General features: G+C 41.5%; 2 protein-coding genes across 2 annotated transcripts in view; both read left to right on the top strand.

The window, feature by feature from the left end:
- Positions 1–2,020: 2,020 nt before the first annotated feature.
- On the top strand, positions 2,021–3,085 carry foxd5 (forkhead box D5; the record flags this gene model as incomplete). The annotated part of the gene is made up of 1 exon (XM_083904476.1): positions 2,021–3,085. The coding sequence occupies one exon, from the start codon at positions 2,021–2,023 to the stop codon at positions 3,083–3,085; it is 1,065 nt and encodes a 354-aa protein (XP_083760602.1).
- Positions 3,086–4,601: 1,516 nt separating this feature from the next.
- The window catches only part of pgm5 (phosphoglucomutase 5), a 28,740-nt gene continuing 15,769 nt past the window's right edge, over positions 4,602–17,572 (top strand). Inside the window, exons 1-6 of the mRNA XM_083905268.1 lie at positions 4,602–5,069; positions 6,872–7,034; positions 7,133–7,279; positions 7,364–7,489; positions 7,572–7,762; positions 10,572–10,726. Coding sequence (XP_083761394.1) covers positions 4,812–5,069; positions 6,872–7,034; positions 7,133–7,279; positions 7,364–7,489; positions 7,572–7,762; positions 10,572–10,726 — 1,040 coding nt within the window. The 5' untranslated portion in view covers positions 4,602–4,811. The remainder of the gene's footprint in view (positions 5,070–6,871; positions 7,035–7,132; positions 7,280–7,363; positions 7,490–7,571; positions 7,763–10,571; positions 10,727–17,572) is intronic.

Raw genomic sequence — 17,572 nt, 5'->3', positions numbered from 1 at the left:
CTGGCCAACATGGTAAGACTTTTTCCCACTTCATCTGATAAAATATAGCAAAAAATGATACACTAAATTACTTAAATAAGCTTATATCAAACACTTATGGTCTGTATCCACATTGCATTCTACGTCTGCTGCAATGCCCTTTTATATTTTAAGTAAAAAATAATGTGTTTAACTGAAAATTAAATACTAGGGCTGGGGATATGGTCAAAACTAGTAAAAAAAGAAACAGTTTAAAATCAATTTACAACATTTTTAAATGTGAGGCACATGTGTTTTATCTCAATGTATGTTGGCACAGTGCATAAACTCTCAAGTTACATAATCGTCTGATTTAATGATTAAAATAATACTTAGCCGATATTGATTGATATACCTTTACTGAAACACTCAAATACAACCTTTATACCTTCTGGTATTTATAATATAAAGGTATAATATGTACAATTTAGCAACGTTTAATAGTGTAGTTTCATATTCCTTCATCTCACACTTCCCTTCCAAGTGCATCGGACAAAACCCTCCTCCTGCTGTCCGGTCCTCTGGACTATCCTGGACTATGTTGATAGAAAGTTTCATAGAAATGCAATTGGGAAAACAACAAAACTGCATCTTTTACTTAACTGTGAAAGTGTGTAGTGTGAGGGTCATGTAACCTGTGTAAAGTGCATTATATAAGGTACATGAGAGGAAGAGAATGGGATTTCATTTAATAATTGCCCCCCTATTTCTTATTTTCTCACCAGGAAGTTGGCAATCAGTTATCATGAAAACTCCAAAATGTTTATTTTGTCCAATGTGGGCCAGTGTAGAAACCCACTTCTGATCAGAAAAAGACTAAGTCTTGGTCATTTTTGTACACATATTTTAATCTTTAATTTCTGTTAAATGAAAAATAATTTCATCAGAATTTTTACAAAGTGGACCTTTAATCCTTAGGTCAAGCACACAGCTCTCTCTCCCTCTCTCTCAAACACACATATCCGCACACACAGAGTTGGCGCAGCCCGGTGAGGAAATAGGTGGAGTTTCTCCAACTTCGGTCATTTGCAATGGAGATGCTTTAGCAGCACGGTCTTAACACATATCCGCCGCTGAACCGGTTTGCTTTGAGGTTTTCCTCTGCTGCTTATTCATCCCGGTCGTAAAAGCGGAGCTGAGCTCTGTAGGCCAGGACGCACTCAACAGCTGAGCCGTTTCCTTCTCGATTCTGATGCTGATGGTCTCGTTAAGACGACCATTGCCTCTATTCTTCGCTGGCTGCGGGGCGTCCTGCCACGGCCATTTTCATGGCCACATCACCCGCGGGCATCCAGAGGTGGCAAACTAAACGAACCCGCAGGGGTTCCTATGGGAAACACCTGGTTTCTTATCACGGGTTAGGCGTGGTGTTGCATTGCCAAGACTTTCCCACCTCCCACTGTGCTGCAGCACGATTTTTTAAATATATTAAATGATTAAAGAAAACATGTCACATGACAGTTTATCATCTTAATTTGCAAGCATCTGTATGAACCAACATCCTTGTCTGTGTGTGTTTATGTTGGGCGGGTAATTAACGAAAATAAAACAACAAATCAAGCGCCCTTCACTGATTATATTGATTATATCTTTAAATTTATATGATGTTGACTCTCATACCAGCTGTTTCTTAATGTCATTGAATCACACAAATACAAGGATTCACCCCTGAAGTTGTGCTCTTTTTTTTTTTGCATGAATGGGCCATGCGCACTCGAGCTCCCTCCCCACCTGTATTCTCCCCTCGTGCTCCCCGCTGTGAGGGGCTGCGCTGATAGGTTTACAGGGTGAAAGGGACTGGCCTGCAGGGCAGCAGCCTCTCAACATATAAAGCCTCAGCCCTCACAATCACAGTGAACAGCTGGAGCAGAACGTGTCCGGAGAACTAGACGCCAGATGCGCTTTTACGCACGACCTTTGGTTTTTACGCACGGCGAACTTAACTTGCCTCTTTGGCACAGTTGAGTTTTTTTTTTTCTACGCGTCTGTGAACATTGTGACCATGACTCTCTCCAGTGAAACTGAAGCTTCACAACACGTCGCCCTGCCTCTGGAGGAGGATGAGATCGACATAGTGGGCGAGGATAAACCCACACACGGACGTTTCTATGGAAACGATTGCGCAACAGACGCCGGCTCCTCGGCAGAATCGGGTGCTGAATTCGACTCATCAGGCGCTGACTCGTCAGGGGAAAGCGAGAGCAACTTCTGCGCAGACGCACAGCCGTCCAGAAAAGCCGAGAGCAGCTCGGTGAAGCCTCCTTACTCCTACATTGCCCTCATCACCATGGCCATCCTGCAGAGTCCGCAGAAGAAGCTGACTCTGAGCGGCATCTGTGACTTCATCAGCGACAAATTCCCCTATTACAGAGACAAGTTCCCCGCCTGGCAGAACTCCATCAGGCACAACCTCTCCCTCAACGACTGCTTCATCAAGATCCCACGGGAGCCTGGGAACCCGGGAAAAGGCAACTACTGGTCTCTGGACCCGGCTTCAGAAGACATGTTCGACAACGGCAGCTTCCTGCGCCGGAGGAAGCGCTTCAAAAGAAACCAGCCCGAGTTTGGCAAAGACGGACTTGTGTTTTACTCCGGGGTGAACTTCCATCGGCCTTACGGGCAACCATATTGTGTTCAGGGCCAGGTTAGCTCCCCACCCACCGCTGCTCTCCGGTACATGCCCCTGCAGGAGGGCATCATGATGCCTCCCTCTAACTATCACCTTCTGCCACAGACTCTGAACAACCAGGGCAAGAGCAGCGGCCCTCAAGACTTCAGAGCGCAGCTCTGCGCGTCAGAGCCAGTTGTGCCAAAGCCTGTGCCAAAGCCTGGCCCTTTAAAGTGCTCCTTCAGCATCGACAGCATCATCAGCAAACCCTCACCTTTCACCCCACAGAACCCAAACCCACACAGCGCTCTGCTCTACGGTCACCTCATGTCAGGTTCTGCTGCCGGTTTGGTTCCGACGCTTGTGCAGCCTCCCAGGACTCCATTCTGCCCTCCGGCCATGCTGAACTCTGCTGCCCTCATAAACGAGCGCCTCAGACTCTCCTATCCTCGCTGCTGAAGCCTCTGGCCTCAAGAGGCTTCTCAGTGTTTGTATGTTTAAACTATAGTTAATTTCTTAAAGAAATGCCTTACATTGCATGATATTTATGTGAGTTGACATTCAGAGTGATATCTGAAAAAGATTCCATTGTAAATAAGATAAGTGGTAATAATAATAATATATTTGTGCAACATGCTGCAGAGGGAACTCGACCTTTATGAATGTTTGTTTTGTTTTTAAGCTGTGAAAAATAAATATGTGAAAATGATCTGCTGTGCTTTAGCTCCTTTATCTGGACACACCAAACACGTCAATGGCATTAGTATATAAAATATTATAATTGAGACAACGTTTTCTAACTTACAAATGAATGTGCATGATTTAAAAAAGCAATTCCTACTGATAAAAACACCTAACAATTTTTATATTGTTTTTTAAGAATTTAAAAATATTTTACAAGTCCTCTTGTTTAACTAAACTAAAACAAATCACATCTGAGATAAACAAGTTGTGTGTGTGATCCTGAAGTTACCAGTGAAATAGAATATTGAACCTATTTTTTTAATGTTTCATTGAACAATTTAAAGTTGCTATCATCATGCTACACGTTTTTGGAATGTGTATATACTTAAATACAATTTAAATATCACAGCCACAACAACGTGATTCTCTGTTGTCCAGCGCCCTACGGCCCACTAGTGGGCATTGGTGGCATTGCAGGTGCGTGATAATAAACAAACAAATAAAAACTTCAATTTAATTAATTAATTCAAATATATTTTCTTTGTTCTGTTGAACAAAAAAACCAAACATATTTAAAGACACACAAATGTGGCTGATGAAAATATTATGTAATTTTAAAATACTTTGTTTTGTTTACATGTAAACAAAGTGGGAATTTGAGTTATGTCCAAAATTATAAATTACTTTGATAAATCATCGGTAAGTGTTGGATAAACTGTGTACCTCGATATTGTGATATTATGTTGCTGGTGTTTAATGATGCAGTGCTATGATTGTAGGTGCAGTTCTTCTTAAAGCCTCTAGGTGGTGGTGTTTACCCACCTGCTACCAGAGTTTGACGCTGACTTCTTGTCAGAGGTGAGGCTGACCATGTAAGTGCAAACAATAAATACAATATCACAGAGTCAAATCATTTATTTTATGCATTTGAAATCCACCATGTGTTATTGTATGACCTGTAAACAACTAAACAACAAGTGGATTTTTCTTTATTATGCATTAAAAGTGTAGTCAACCATTGCTCATGTCTTGGTGGTGGACAGTGCGGACAGCACAGATAGGAGACAGTGTCCGGTTTCAGACTGGGATTGAAACAATTCCCATCTGCCATCAGTCACTGGTCTATTTTTGTCCTGAGGCTCAGCTGATTGTGGGCCTTGAAGACTCTGACCCTCCCTGGTCTTTTCTCTTTTCTTTTTTTTCCCCTCTCTCCCCTCCTCACTCACTTGTTCAGGCTTATTAGGAAAAGAGGGAGTTGTCTCTCTCTCTTTCTGTGTGTGTGTGACAGGCAGCAGCAGAGCAGTGGAGGCTTTTGGTCCCTGTGTGAACTCCACCAGTGAGGGATGCAGCAGCTCTCCATGTAGAGACAACACGTCTTTTAGAGAAGCTGCTGCCACTGCTTATCAAGAAGAAGTGGTTTTACAAACTGCAGGACTTAACTTTGAGATCTTGTACCAGCCTCAGCCGAACTCCACACCTCACTTCAGGCTCCTGCTGGAGGATGGAGACGAGTCCCATCCCCGTGGTGACGGTCCAAACCGCCCCCTTCGACGACCAGAGGCCCGGCACTAACGGGCTGCGGCGGAAGACCGCAGTGTTCGAGGGCAAGAAGAACTACCTGCAGAACTACATCCAGAGCCTCCTGTCCTCCATCGACCTGCGGGACCGACAGGGCTGCACCATGGTGGTGGGCAGCGACGGCCGCTACTTCAGCCGAGCTGCCACAGAGGTCATCGTGCAGATGGCAGCGGCCAATGGGGTAAGAGGAGAAGAGATTTAGGAAAGACGAGAGATTCTCTGCAACTACATTATATTTTAACCAACTGTTCATCTTTAAGTTAGTTTTAATCTTGATTCATCCACAGCCAGCATGTCCATATGGGCCCCATTTAGGCTCAGATCATGGGTCTCAAGTGGGTTTGTGTAGTTTCAGTGGTGTGTTTTCCCACTTTAAGTCCATGGCTACATGGATACTAAGTGTTTAATAAGTGGACAGATTATGCCTTGTACCATGTAGCTTCACTGTGGTGATGGTTTGGGACCCATGTTGTCAGTTCCAATTATAACCCACAAGTGATAATGCAGGCAATGAAAGAGATTTGTAATGGAAACACCTTTATAGTCTCTGCTAAATAAACTTGCCAAGAGTGATGATGATGAAGTTTGGCCAATAAAGGTATAAACAGAAGGCTGTTCAGGGATGTCCAACATGGGGGTCTGGACCCCTGCAGGTGGCCACCGTGACAACCTAAAAGGTCACAAGATTAAATCTAAATAAAATAGATTAAAAATACAGATACAATCTGTCTTTGATAGGTAGATGGATGTGTTGCAGTATCTAGAACTTTAACTTTTGAAATATAAAACTGTAAGAAAAGAACAGTATAGATGATTGAAGCATAATAACATACTTTATTTTCAGAATCAATGTTTTCCTGTGTATCTTTTAAAATGTAAACAGCTTCAGATAAGACGTGCAAAATCAGTCCCGACTCAGTACAAGTCATTAAAGGACCTTTCATTTCATGCCACAAGCTGAGAAATACTTACAGAGAAATTCAAGAGTCACAGCAGCCTGTACCAGATACTGTAATTAAGTATTATTTAGTATGTATTTCTTTGAATTCAGTTCAATTCAAATGATTCTTATTTACACATTAGGAACACTAGTATGTATTCACAGTGCATTAACTGTTATAAATATGAAACAGAGCAATAAACAGTCCTTAAAAAGTACTCCACTACTTTTGCCTGCAGAGATTTTATCTCTTCACAAACTTCTGTTGAAATGTCCAGTCATGAGTAAAAGTGATGGTTTGTGGTGTAGAAACAAGCAAACTAATCGCTCACCCCTAAAAGTGACTGACATCAAAGTGCCAGCAGCAGATAAATGACAAGTGAGAGGCAGACAGACACAGAGTGGAGGAAAATCCCCACGGTTCATTTAAAACGTTTGCTCTCTGAGATCTTCGTGATTGGCTTGGTCAGGTTCCAAAGGAAAGGAAAAAAGAAAAAAAAAATTGAAGGGAATATAATTTGTTGTTGAGATCGGTGTGCTTTTCTGCTGGCCCAGCCAAATGTCTCCTGACGTGCGTCTTATCAGCACTTCCATCCATCCTGCGTTATTTTCCTGCCTACGTGTGCCCCCATCCTGTTCCATCTCTGCTGGCCCAAACTGTCCACTCTGGATATCCCCTCTTATATGGCACTGGACCAAAAGTCAGACGGGAAATAGTGCAGATATCTCTTTTTTTATTTATTTATTTAAACACTGGCTCGTGATGAAAAAGTTTATAACAGCTCTTTTGTGCGTGACTTTCTAATGACATATTTCTGTGTAATAAACATCTCTGTCCTTTATGCCTGGAATGTTATGAGGATACACACTGACGTAAGGAGCACACATTCCTCCACAGTGAGGACACTTTCAATTCATATACAGCTGATATTCAGAGCTATTATGGGATGCCGCTTTAAAAGTAGCACGTAAACCATGAATTCCAGGCACCATCTTCGGGAAAGTGAGCCAACAACATCCTCAACTCATGTCTCTGTCTTCAGATCGGTCGTCTCGTAATCGGCCACAACGGCCTCCTGTCCACCCCGGCCGTTTCCTGCATCATCAGGAAGATCAAGGCCATCGGTGGCATCATCCTCACAGCGAGTCACAACCCAGGAGGCCCCGGCGGAGACTTTGGAATCAAGTTCAACGTGGCAAACGGAGGTGAAAAAGGATGGAGCTGGAGACTCGGGGGGGGGGGGGGGTTGTCATTGGATTGGAAGTACCGTTTGAGTTTGCTCATCTCCTTATTTTGTCGGCAGGTCCATCTCCGGATACAGTGATGGAGAAGATCCACCAGGTGAGTCGAACACTCGAGGAGTACGCCATCTGCCCCGATCTCCGCATCGACCTCTCCAGGCTGGGAAGACAAGAATTTGACCTGGAGAACAAGTTCAAACCTTTCAGAGGTACAGTACAACACATTACTCACTCACTCACTCCCTAAAAATGCACACTTGCCATGCAACGAAAATGATCTCTCGTGTTTCCAGTGGAGATCGTCGACTCAGTCGAGGTCTACCTACAGCTGCTGAGGAACATCTTTGACTTCGGCGCCATTAAAAGTCTCCTCACGGGACCAGATCAAGTAAAGATACACATAGATGCAATGAACGGAGGTGAGGGGAAATCATCACCCACTGTCGATTATCTGGTTGTTTTGTCTTCTTGTCGTCATCCTTTTCTCTCCTCTCCACTCAGTGATGGGCCCCTATGTACGTAGGATCCTGTGTGACGAGTTGGGGGCCCCAGCTAACTCTGCGGTGAACTGTGTTCCTCTGGAGGACTTTGGCGGCTGCCCTCCAGAGCCCAGCCTGACTTATGCCACCGCTCTGGTCGAGGCCATGAAAGGAGGCGATTTTGGCTTCGGAGCTGCATTTGATGCAGATGGGGTAAAACATCTGCTTCCTCTACGACCTTTACAAAGTGACTTACAGTATATATATGTATTGAAGAACTTTTCCAGATAATTGAATAAAAGGGATATTTACTTTCCCAGTGAACTGCCCCCCGAGGCGCAAACAAAAGCCCTGGCAAAAACTGAATAATCATGTACATTTTATAAAAAACAGACCAATTATGTATCAGGTTAAGAAGTTGATTAGCATACAGTTTCCCTTCAGCGATGAAAGTAAACAAAGATTTCAAAAAAAATGAACGCAAACAATGCCTACAGCTGTTCCAACTTTTGTTGATCACGCACAAACTACAAAGGCTGGCGTTGACAGAAACTTGTTACTCGAGCCTGTAAGGCAGGAAAATAATGCTGTATGATATAGACGTATGAAATGTGGAGCGACCTTTTTTGATCAGGGCTTCGACGTTACAGCGAGAAAACAAAGAACCAGGCTGTGGGTTTGTGTGATGAACACAGTGATCGCAATCACTGAGCTGGTTCAGGGAAACCTGGAGTGGGAAAAACTGCAATTGGGATACTTGAAGGAACATCCTGAGGGAATTTAGTACTCGGTTTCTCACGATAGCCTTTTGTTAATCCTGTAGAAATAAACTCCACCACAGGTCTGACACACCACCACTGTTGTAAAACTGCGCTGAACTAAACAATGTGTAAACACAGCGAACGAATGCTGGTATTAATAATATACAACTGCACACATTGTCATGTTCCCCATCATCTTTATTGGTACTGTTGTTGCTTGAAATTAAAATAATGCTTCCCATAAGCCACATCAAGCCTCAGAAAGAATGTTACATGCTGTGCTTTTGTCAAAAGCAGTCTGTCTTTAAAGAGCATAACGTACAAGTTTCCCAATTTTTTTTTAAAAAGGCCCATCATTCATCCCGCTTGCTGATATTTCCCAAATGCCTGAAAGCTTTGGTTGTTTTTGTGTTGTAAAATAATGACAATAGATGAGGGAAATTTAACGAGTAAAAGGGAAGCACATGTTACATGTATTTTAATTTTGTAACTACATGACAACACATTTTTTTAACGATATATCCAAGGCTATGTGTCAATGACTAAATCGAACTAAGTTGGGCTCCGCCCATAGATACCAGAAAGAACTGTGTTTGTTTGTGTTTGCTCACTGATAATAAGAAGGAAGCGCAGCAGTAGGAATCCGAAGTAAGACTTTATCCACGATGATCAAACACGCAGCTCACTTTTTCCTCAGTGTCAGCCAATAGTCATGTCACCCCTTTGCTTAGCGTCAGGGGAATTATATTATATTATATTATATTATATGATGTTTCTCCTACAAAGTTTACCGGTGTCTTCACGGTCATTAGTGGTTATAGTGGTTATAATCAAATCAGTCGATTTTTAGGTTCACAGCTTCATGTCCATCTGTGGCTCATTCTGTGTTCCGTGTTTTTATGACAATGAGTCGAAAAAGGTAGAATTGTCTGTTTATATGGTGTCATTTTCTAATTTTCTTGCTATCAAGAAGTCATGTTTAAATACCAAAATCAACTTTAACCCTTGAACACCTATATCGAAATATCTGCCGGGCCTTTTTTCTTGCTCATTGCACCCATTTACACACATTGAACCTTCGATATGTGGTAGTTATTTATCATTTACTGCATGTTAAAAGAGTGTATTGACAGTTTAAAGTCAGGAAAAACAAAAAAAATTATTATTTATTATTATTATTTAGAAAAAACAATGCATCACCAAACCTCAGTGGTGGTTTTTTATCACCCAAAAAGCACCGTCTTCAAGGCATTTTTGGATAAAACGTGCCTTTCTGCATTGACGTCAGTAAAATTACTGTAACAGTCACATGCTGGCTTTGAAGTGCAACTTCTTAGCCTTCAGAAACTGTTGGAAACGTTCCAATAGCACAAACTGACGCTTAATTACGGTCACGAAAAAGAGCGCTTGCTCAAACGTGTCGCCGACGATATGCCCCTGGTGTTGAAAGGGTTAAAATCAGATTACAAATATATATATATATATATATTTATATTTATATAAATATATATATATATATATATATACATATATATATAATTTTAATGCCCGCCTAATTTCCTAAACAAGCTAGCCTCTGCAGTGGCTCCACCAGAGTAAACTCTGCATCTGTGCGGGATTATTTTCAGCTGCAGATTTATACACACACACACAGAGAGAGAGAGTATTTATGGCAGCCTGTAGGATTAACTCGAAATAAACCGGCATGGTCATATTCATCATAAAGAAGGAGCGTGTCACCCAGTGCAACAGTGTTGTCCACTCATGTGTTTTTAATAGTTTTTGTAGAAAACAATGGCACAAAGGAATTCCCTAGATTATTATTATTATAATTATTAGGTGTTGGCTGTGTGGAATACCAGTTTATGATCTTTTCTTTTTTATGGATTTTTGCTCGTAAATGAATAATAAAAGAGAAATTTAGTCCGACTGTAGTTCTTCCCTGATATAATTGGCTTGGCGAAGGAGGCCGTTGTTAGTAAGCAGCATACCTCAGAAAGGTTAAGAACTGATTTTGATTTAATTTCCTGGGAATGGAAGAAATTCCATTCCCAGTGATCGATGTACAGATCGAGATTAATTTTTTTGTTCTGCTAAAAGTGTCAGTTTTGTTTTGAAGAAAGTAATTGAACATGATCTCATGGAAGTCTATGTTACTGTGGTCAAAATCTCCAAGATCTCTGTCCATATTGACACCATGAGAAACCCTCGTAGTGCTTTTCTCTTGCTAAACTGTATGATTTTGTGCTGTTTGTTGTCAGGACCGGTACATAATCCTCGGAGAAAACGGCTTCTTCGTGAACCCATCGGATTCTGTGGCCATCATGGCTGCCAACCTCTCCGCCATCCCCTACTTTAGACAGCATGGCGCCAAAGGCTTTGCCAGGAGTATGGCCACCAGCACCGCCCTTGACAGGTATAAGACACACACACACAGATAGACGATGAGCTCACACACACACACACGTATACTTTTACTCACCGCCTAAAAATATTCTGGGTTATGTAAAACTGGAGCTGTGCAGAGGGCGCTGAGTGAGAGGATGTGATCCCAGCTAAAGTTATCCACATTTACATTGTTCTAGGCAGAGGGATCCCTTGCACTGCACCCCCCCCCCCCCTCACCGAGGCTTCAACAGAATGCTCCTCAAGGGTAGTGTGCTGTTAAATGCCATGAGGGAACCACAAGAGATCAACTATAGTTAGTTCACGCTGCATTCTGCGAATGTATCGTGTACTCGTCGAGTTAAACGAGACCCGAGGTCTTTTAGTCTCAGTAAAAGCCTCTTCAAAATCATATCTATCATATATTGACATTTATCATGAGCAAAATCCTATTATGAACATATTTTTTTAAATCTTTATAGCAAATGATTCATATTTTTCTTCAGCCAACCAGCTATAATGGTTGTGTACAGGACACTCACATGATTAATGTGGTTATTTTCACTAGTATTGGTAGTCCTGCCTCCATAACAGAGGGGCTAATGTTAGGAAAATAACGGTGCAGTCGTATGTCGTTAATCCAGATTAGCAATGTATGATAAATGGGATTCATAGGTATGCAGTAAAACCGAATATTACTGTTTTCACACTGGTTTCCATGACTTCAGAGAACATTGCATTAACTTAAATTAATTTCCTGTAGACTTACGCTAACCTTATCCATAATTACTTCTGGCCCTAATCCTAACTTTAACCTTACCATAACCCCAGCCTAACCTTAAAACATGTCTTCACCTTAAAATGTAGTAATTTATTTTATGGGGATTTGATTTTTGTCCCCATAAGGAAGACAATTCCCCATAATGTGACTTTTAGATGTAGGTCCCCACAACATAAGGAATACCAGGTACACACACACACACACACACACACACACACACACACACACACACACACACACACACACACACACACACACACATAGGTTTGTGCAGCTATTCTTCTTAGGACACTGCATTAAATTATAGCAATTTGGACACCCTTAAACACCCTTTTTCCTCATCTCAACCATAACCATTAACCCAAACCTTAACCCAACTGCAATTCATATATTTGCCTTAAACTTAACCAGTTCCTTGGAAATAAGGACCTGTTTTTTTTGTCTCCATGAGGACTATACTGGTCTGGACAAGGTCAGTGTTTATGCTAGAAATTGTCTTAAAGAGGTAATAAGTACAAGTGCACTGCAATGTCTGCCTACAACTACGCACACAATGCTTAGATAAATAGCTTTTTCTCCAGTTTCTGCTGCAGACATTTTGTCTCCTTTATCTCTATTTTCCGAGCGTTGGTGTTTTGTTGTATTGATGATCGCTTTGATTTCCTGGAACCCATTACTTTGTGGCGCAGTCTGCCAAAAGTGGAATTACTTTATAGTTTGAATGTCTGTTTTAGATCATTTACCAGACGTTATCAGATAGAGAGAAACATTATCAGATAATACCACGCTCCTTGTCAGAAACCTATAGCATTTTGTCAGGTTTTCGTTTTTTTTTTTAAAAACCAATTTCACCGGCCTACTCACGGGGTAAGCGCATTGAGCTCTCGCTGATAAGCGCCGACATCCTCGGATGACAGCGTCACTTTGTTCAACACAGCTTCATATAACAGGCACTTTGGGTTCTCACACAACGCGTCTGTCTCTGGAGATCTGACGTCCATATCTTGCGTGTCTTTGGCGGCTTCTGGGGAGTGTTGAAGTACTTAGCAGTGTGGTATTGGCTCCTGGAGTCGACCCAAATGTAGGCCTTTTTAGGAGAATGTGTGGCCTCGATGTGTGTCTGCACGCTGCAGTGTTTAGACTGAGCAATCCTCCCTGCTGTGTGTTTATGCATAGTCAAGCAAACTGTGTTATAAAAGCCTTGATGAATGTGATGTTGTGTATACACTGTGTATAGTTGTGTATCTGGGAGGAATAAGGGAAAATGATGAGGGGAGGAGAATCCATTTGTCCTCGAGTTGAGCAGTGGACTTTCTTTTGTTGTTTGTTATAATACGATCAAGCGAAGGCTGACGTTAAAGACGTGAAACCTCACTGTTGAATCATTTGAAGGTGTGGGTGTCTCCGTGTGTCTCTGTGGAACACGCTGTGAGCGAGGTCTGCTGCAAAGATGTCGGGAGGGGTTAGAAGAAGAGACAGTAGGAGGGAATTTTGACTTAAAGGAAACATCTGCCTCTCCTGTAACTTTCCGGGAATGGTAGGGAGAAGGGTTCTTTACAGAAATCAAGCAGAATCAAATGTTTTTACGTTTTAATGGCCATTATTGTTGCAGGTTTGGAGGATGTGTAATCATCATTGCGCATTGTCAGCACATTGAGTGTTGTGGTTATGTCAGATCTGTCATTTGGTCGTAGTGGGATGACAGTTTTGGCCTCACGGAGTCACAGTGATGTCACAAAGAAGTGTTTCCGAAACAATTTTGTCTCATATACCCACAGAGGTTTATCAGTGTACACTACCGTTCAAAAGTTTGGGGTCACTTAGAAATGACCTTATTTTTTAAGGAAAAGCACCTTTTTCAATGAATATAACATTAAATGAATCAGAAATACACACTATACATTGTTAATGTGGTAAACGACTATTCTAGCTACAAACGTCTGGTTTTTAATGGAATTTGTACATAGGTGTATAGAGGCCCATTTCCAGCAAACATCTCTCCAGTGTTCTAATGGTACATTGTGTTTGCCGATCGGGTTAGAAAGCTATTGGATGATTAGAAAACCCTTGTGCAATGATGTTAGCACAGCTGAAAACAGTTTTGCTGGTTCTTTGACGAAAGGGCAAATTATTATTTTGAATAAAAATCATCTGGTCAATGTCTTGATTATATTTTCTATTCATTTTGCAACTCTTTTGATGAATAAAAGTGTGGCTTTTAATGGAAAACGCAACAAAAATTGCATAGGTGACCCCAAACTTTTGAACGGTAGTGTATCTAAATGTGTTAAATTCACTTCCAGAGTTTTCTAATTTGAGGGCAAGGTCACTCAGCAACCTGTTTATTAACCAGGACACCTAATAAAGTGTCAGTAGAGTGGCACCTGGTGTGGTCTTCTGCTGCTGTAGCCCATGTTTTTCAGGGCTAAACAAGGTCTTTTGGACATCTTGAGTTACTGTGGCCATTCTCCCTTGATCTCTAGCTCATCAACAACCAGAAAACCACCGCTCACTGGACATTATCTTGTTTTTGCACTAAACCCAAAAGATGGTTGAAAATGGAAATTCTAATAAATTAGCATTTCTTTTAAATACTCAGGTTTAGTCCCGTCTGACACCAAACTGACATGTTCAGAGTCACGTTTCTTTTCCATTCCTATGCTCTGTTTGAACTTCAGCAGGTCATGTTGACCATGTGTCCATGCCTAAATGCATTGCTGCCATAAGATTAACTGACTGGATCTCATTGTTATCGTTATACCAAACCAGTTTTTATAAAGGGCTGGACTTGTTTTTTTCCATGTGTAAACTGCCAAGTTCATAAAAAACTGACAAATTTGTTTTAAAAAAAGATAAAGAACTGAAAAAAGGCTGTCATCATGTTCAAATGTTATACGCACCGGTATTTTGACAGCGGGCAAGATGCAGCAGGGGGCCAAGTTAAACACTGACCTAACAAGCACACTTTTCCACTTTGTATAATATTATGATTTGATAAATATCTTTTTTAACACAGCTTTGGAAACTGTTTGAAACCAATGTTAGCGCTGATGTCTCCACAAAACATTGTAGGTAACACAGCTATGACCATTTACAGAAATCACCTCAACTTTATTTTTCCTGCTCTCAGATTTTGGCCGATAAGGCAAACGCCTCCAGTTTATTAAATTGACATGATGTCCAGTGACCTTTTGTGAGTCAAGTCAAGGGAGGACGTTTTAAGCCCAAGTAAAGCACCAGCATGCTGCGCTTGTTGTCCCTCAAGTCTGTAGTGAGACTATGGCTGGATACCATGTTTGGTAAGATATCAAACCAAGGCCAAAGGCTAACAATATTTCACTGGACACATGCAGGGAAAGAAAGAAGGAAGGACAAACTGTCTCTATTCAGTTTTATTGAATTGCAAAAAACGTTCTCTTTGTAGTGTTCACTCATTTTGTTTAGTTTATTAGTTTAGTTGACAGCGACCATGTACAGAACCGAGTCTATAGCTACTAGAGTTAGCTAAATAGCTAATTTGCATCCGTGGTCCCTGGGCAGGGACATGACAATTAAACACATACTAATTCATTTGAATTAGTGCCTGACAGGTGAGACAATTCATAAATATAGTATAAAAAAATAGGCTGTTAGGCCACATGGCGGTATAGTGGCTAGCACTGTTAGCCTTGCAGCTAAAAAGGCCTTTTCTGCTGTGTGAGTGTTTTTTGGGTTAAGTGGACATTCTAATTTGACTGTCGGTGTGACAGTGAATAGTTGTTCGTTTCTGTGTGGCCCTGCGATGGACTGGTGACGTGTCCAGGGTGTACCCCCACATTTCGCCCTATAGGCCACAGTATGCTTCTCCGACTGCGTAATGCGTTATCCAACTGCGTAACCACGGAGACCCCTCGAGCCTTCATAGTTCTCTGTCGTGGTGCAATTTTCTGCCCGATCAGTAGGGGTCGCTACGCAAGGTTGTTGCGCTTCTTGCTACAGTGAGCAATAGCATCCGAGAGAGAAAGACTGTTGTTGTTGTTGTTGCAGCTGAATAACATTGAATCAGTGGCTGTTTCTCACCTGAAATAAATATTTTCTGTGTCCCGGAACGCAATTTAAGATCATTTGATGCGAGAATTGGCCATTTAGAGTCTAAACATGTGGTTTGTGACGTATTTATAGTTTGGCAGCGACGTTGGCGGCGGTGATCAGCCCCGCCTCTGTGGTCGCTCGGTGTGTGCACAGTGGCCGGCACAGAGCAGCGTTATCTCGGCCTGTCCTGATGACCAATCGCAGCCCTTGCCGTCTCTGTTGTTCCTTGATGGCGTGACGGGCACTTAAAAAATATTTTGTGCACCCGGAGACTCTCCGACAGCCTCTCCGGCGACGTAGAGAGGGGTCTCCATAACCTACGTAGAGCACTTTACTCAGAAGTATACATTGGGCTTATGTCAGCTGGAATAGGCTCATTATGACCATCATATGGGGGATAAAGCAGCTGACAATGAATGTTGAGCATAGAAAGAAACCTGGTCATTATTTTTTAACTTAAAGTGATTATTAAACATTCTTAATAAATGTTTTTTTCTAAATGGTAATTATATTCATGTTTTTAACAGCATCGTCATAAATGCAAGGGTATCTTATAATATTATAAGTAATATTTCTTGGTTGAGTCTCAACATCTGCTACAGCCTCATCAGTACAACTATTTATTTGTTCCTTATATGATAAAGGAATTTATCAAGACACATGATCGATCGTCTGTTTTCTCACACCAGAAAAGGACTGAATTTTGAGAGCTAGAGAAGAGATAGAGTGGAGGCTTGAGCAGCTGAGAGGTCGCACCTACACACAAGGGATTACAACCCTAAATAGAAATCTTCCAAATTCAGACCCTGCGTCCCTGATTATATTCATTGGCCAAAATTCTTTAGTTTAAAGCAAGGCAGAAATATATCTTACTACTCTACTTTTGCTGCTGTTCATATGTTCTGTGAACGATTCCAGCTCCTGAGTTCTGATCTTGACCCGGGTGTTGTCCACATATATCGAAAACAATGGATAAGTGCAGTTCCTGTGAAGGAGGCCAAGGCTGTGCTCTCTACCGCTTCCATGTAGAGGTTGGCCACTGTGAAAGATAATGGTGACCCATGTGTTCTGCCTGTAGAAACCTTCATTATATTCAAAGTAGGTCAGAGAGTTCAAGCATGGAATCTGCAGTGAGAACGGCCCTGTTGTGAAAGGTTGGTGTCGTCCAATCCTTGTTGTCTTCTCTGCTGCATGTGAAGAGTAATCTGACACCATGGTTTTCCTCTGGGTCCGGTTTAATCTCTTTGGCTTTGTTTGCAAAGTCCTGGGATTTTTTTCTTGCGGTGTGGTGTGGATTGTGCGTGTTGCTAAACACCGCTCGGACTATACCACGCCAAGTTATTCTGTCTCCATGTTGATCGAATGGTTTGTTTGTTCCTGATTGCTGACTCAGTGACTACGATGAGATCCACCACTTGGATCTGCTGTGATATAGAGACTGCAAATGTTTAGCCTAAATCATTTAGTTCATTTCATTTTTGAATGAGTGTCAACCATTTTCTTTTGTCCTGGGACCTAGGCCCCTCGGTTAGATTTTCTGGCCCATCTGTTTAAGCTTTTTGCATCTGTAGATAAATAGTAAGAACACCGACAATATTGGATGATACTGTATATGTATCACTATAGGACTACGCTGTTGTACCGAAATGGAGCAGGGATTAAAAAAGGGATTAAAAAAACTTTCAATATCTGGAATTATTATTTACTGCATGTTAAAAAAGTGTATTAACAAGGTGAAATAAAGAAAAACAAAGGCTTTATTGAGGAAAATAAACACTGTAGTGGTACACAAACACCAATTTTTGCATGTTGAATTTAAAATTTGAACGGTATAAAACATTTAAAATAATATTTGTTTGTCCAAATACAGGACAAAAATGTAAACTATATACAGGCTTTTTTCCAACACATCTCCTCTTTGGTGACAAAGGTGCTGATTCGCTGACTTCCTGTAACAGTGCAAGTTAAATTACCATAATAACCACAAATTCAACATCTCTGATTTCAGAAACCATTGGAATTTTT

The sequence above is a fragment of the Microchirus variegatus genome, assembly GCF_963457635.1.
Source record: "Microchirus variegatus genome assembly, chromosome: 18".
NCBI classification, from domain to species: domain Eukaryota; kingdom Metazoa; phylum Chordata; class Actinopteri; order Pleuronectiformes; family Soleidae; genus Microchirus; species Microchirus variegatus.
Note: the sequence above shows the minus strand (reverse complement) of the source record. Positions and strands in the feature narration are given on the sequence as shown.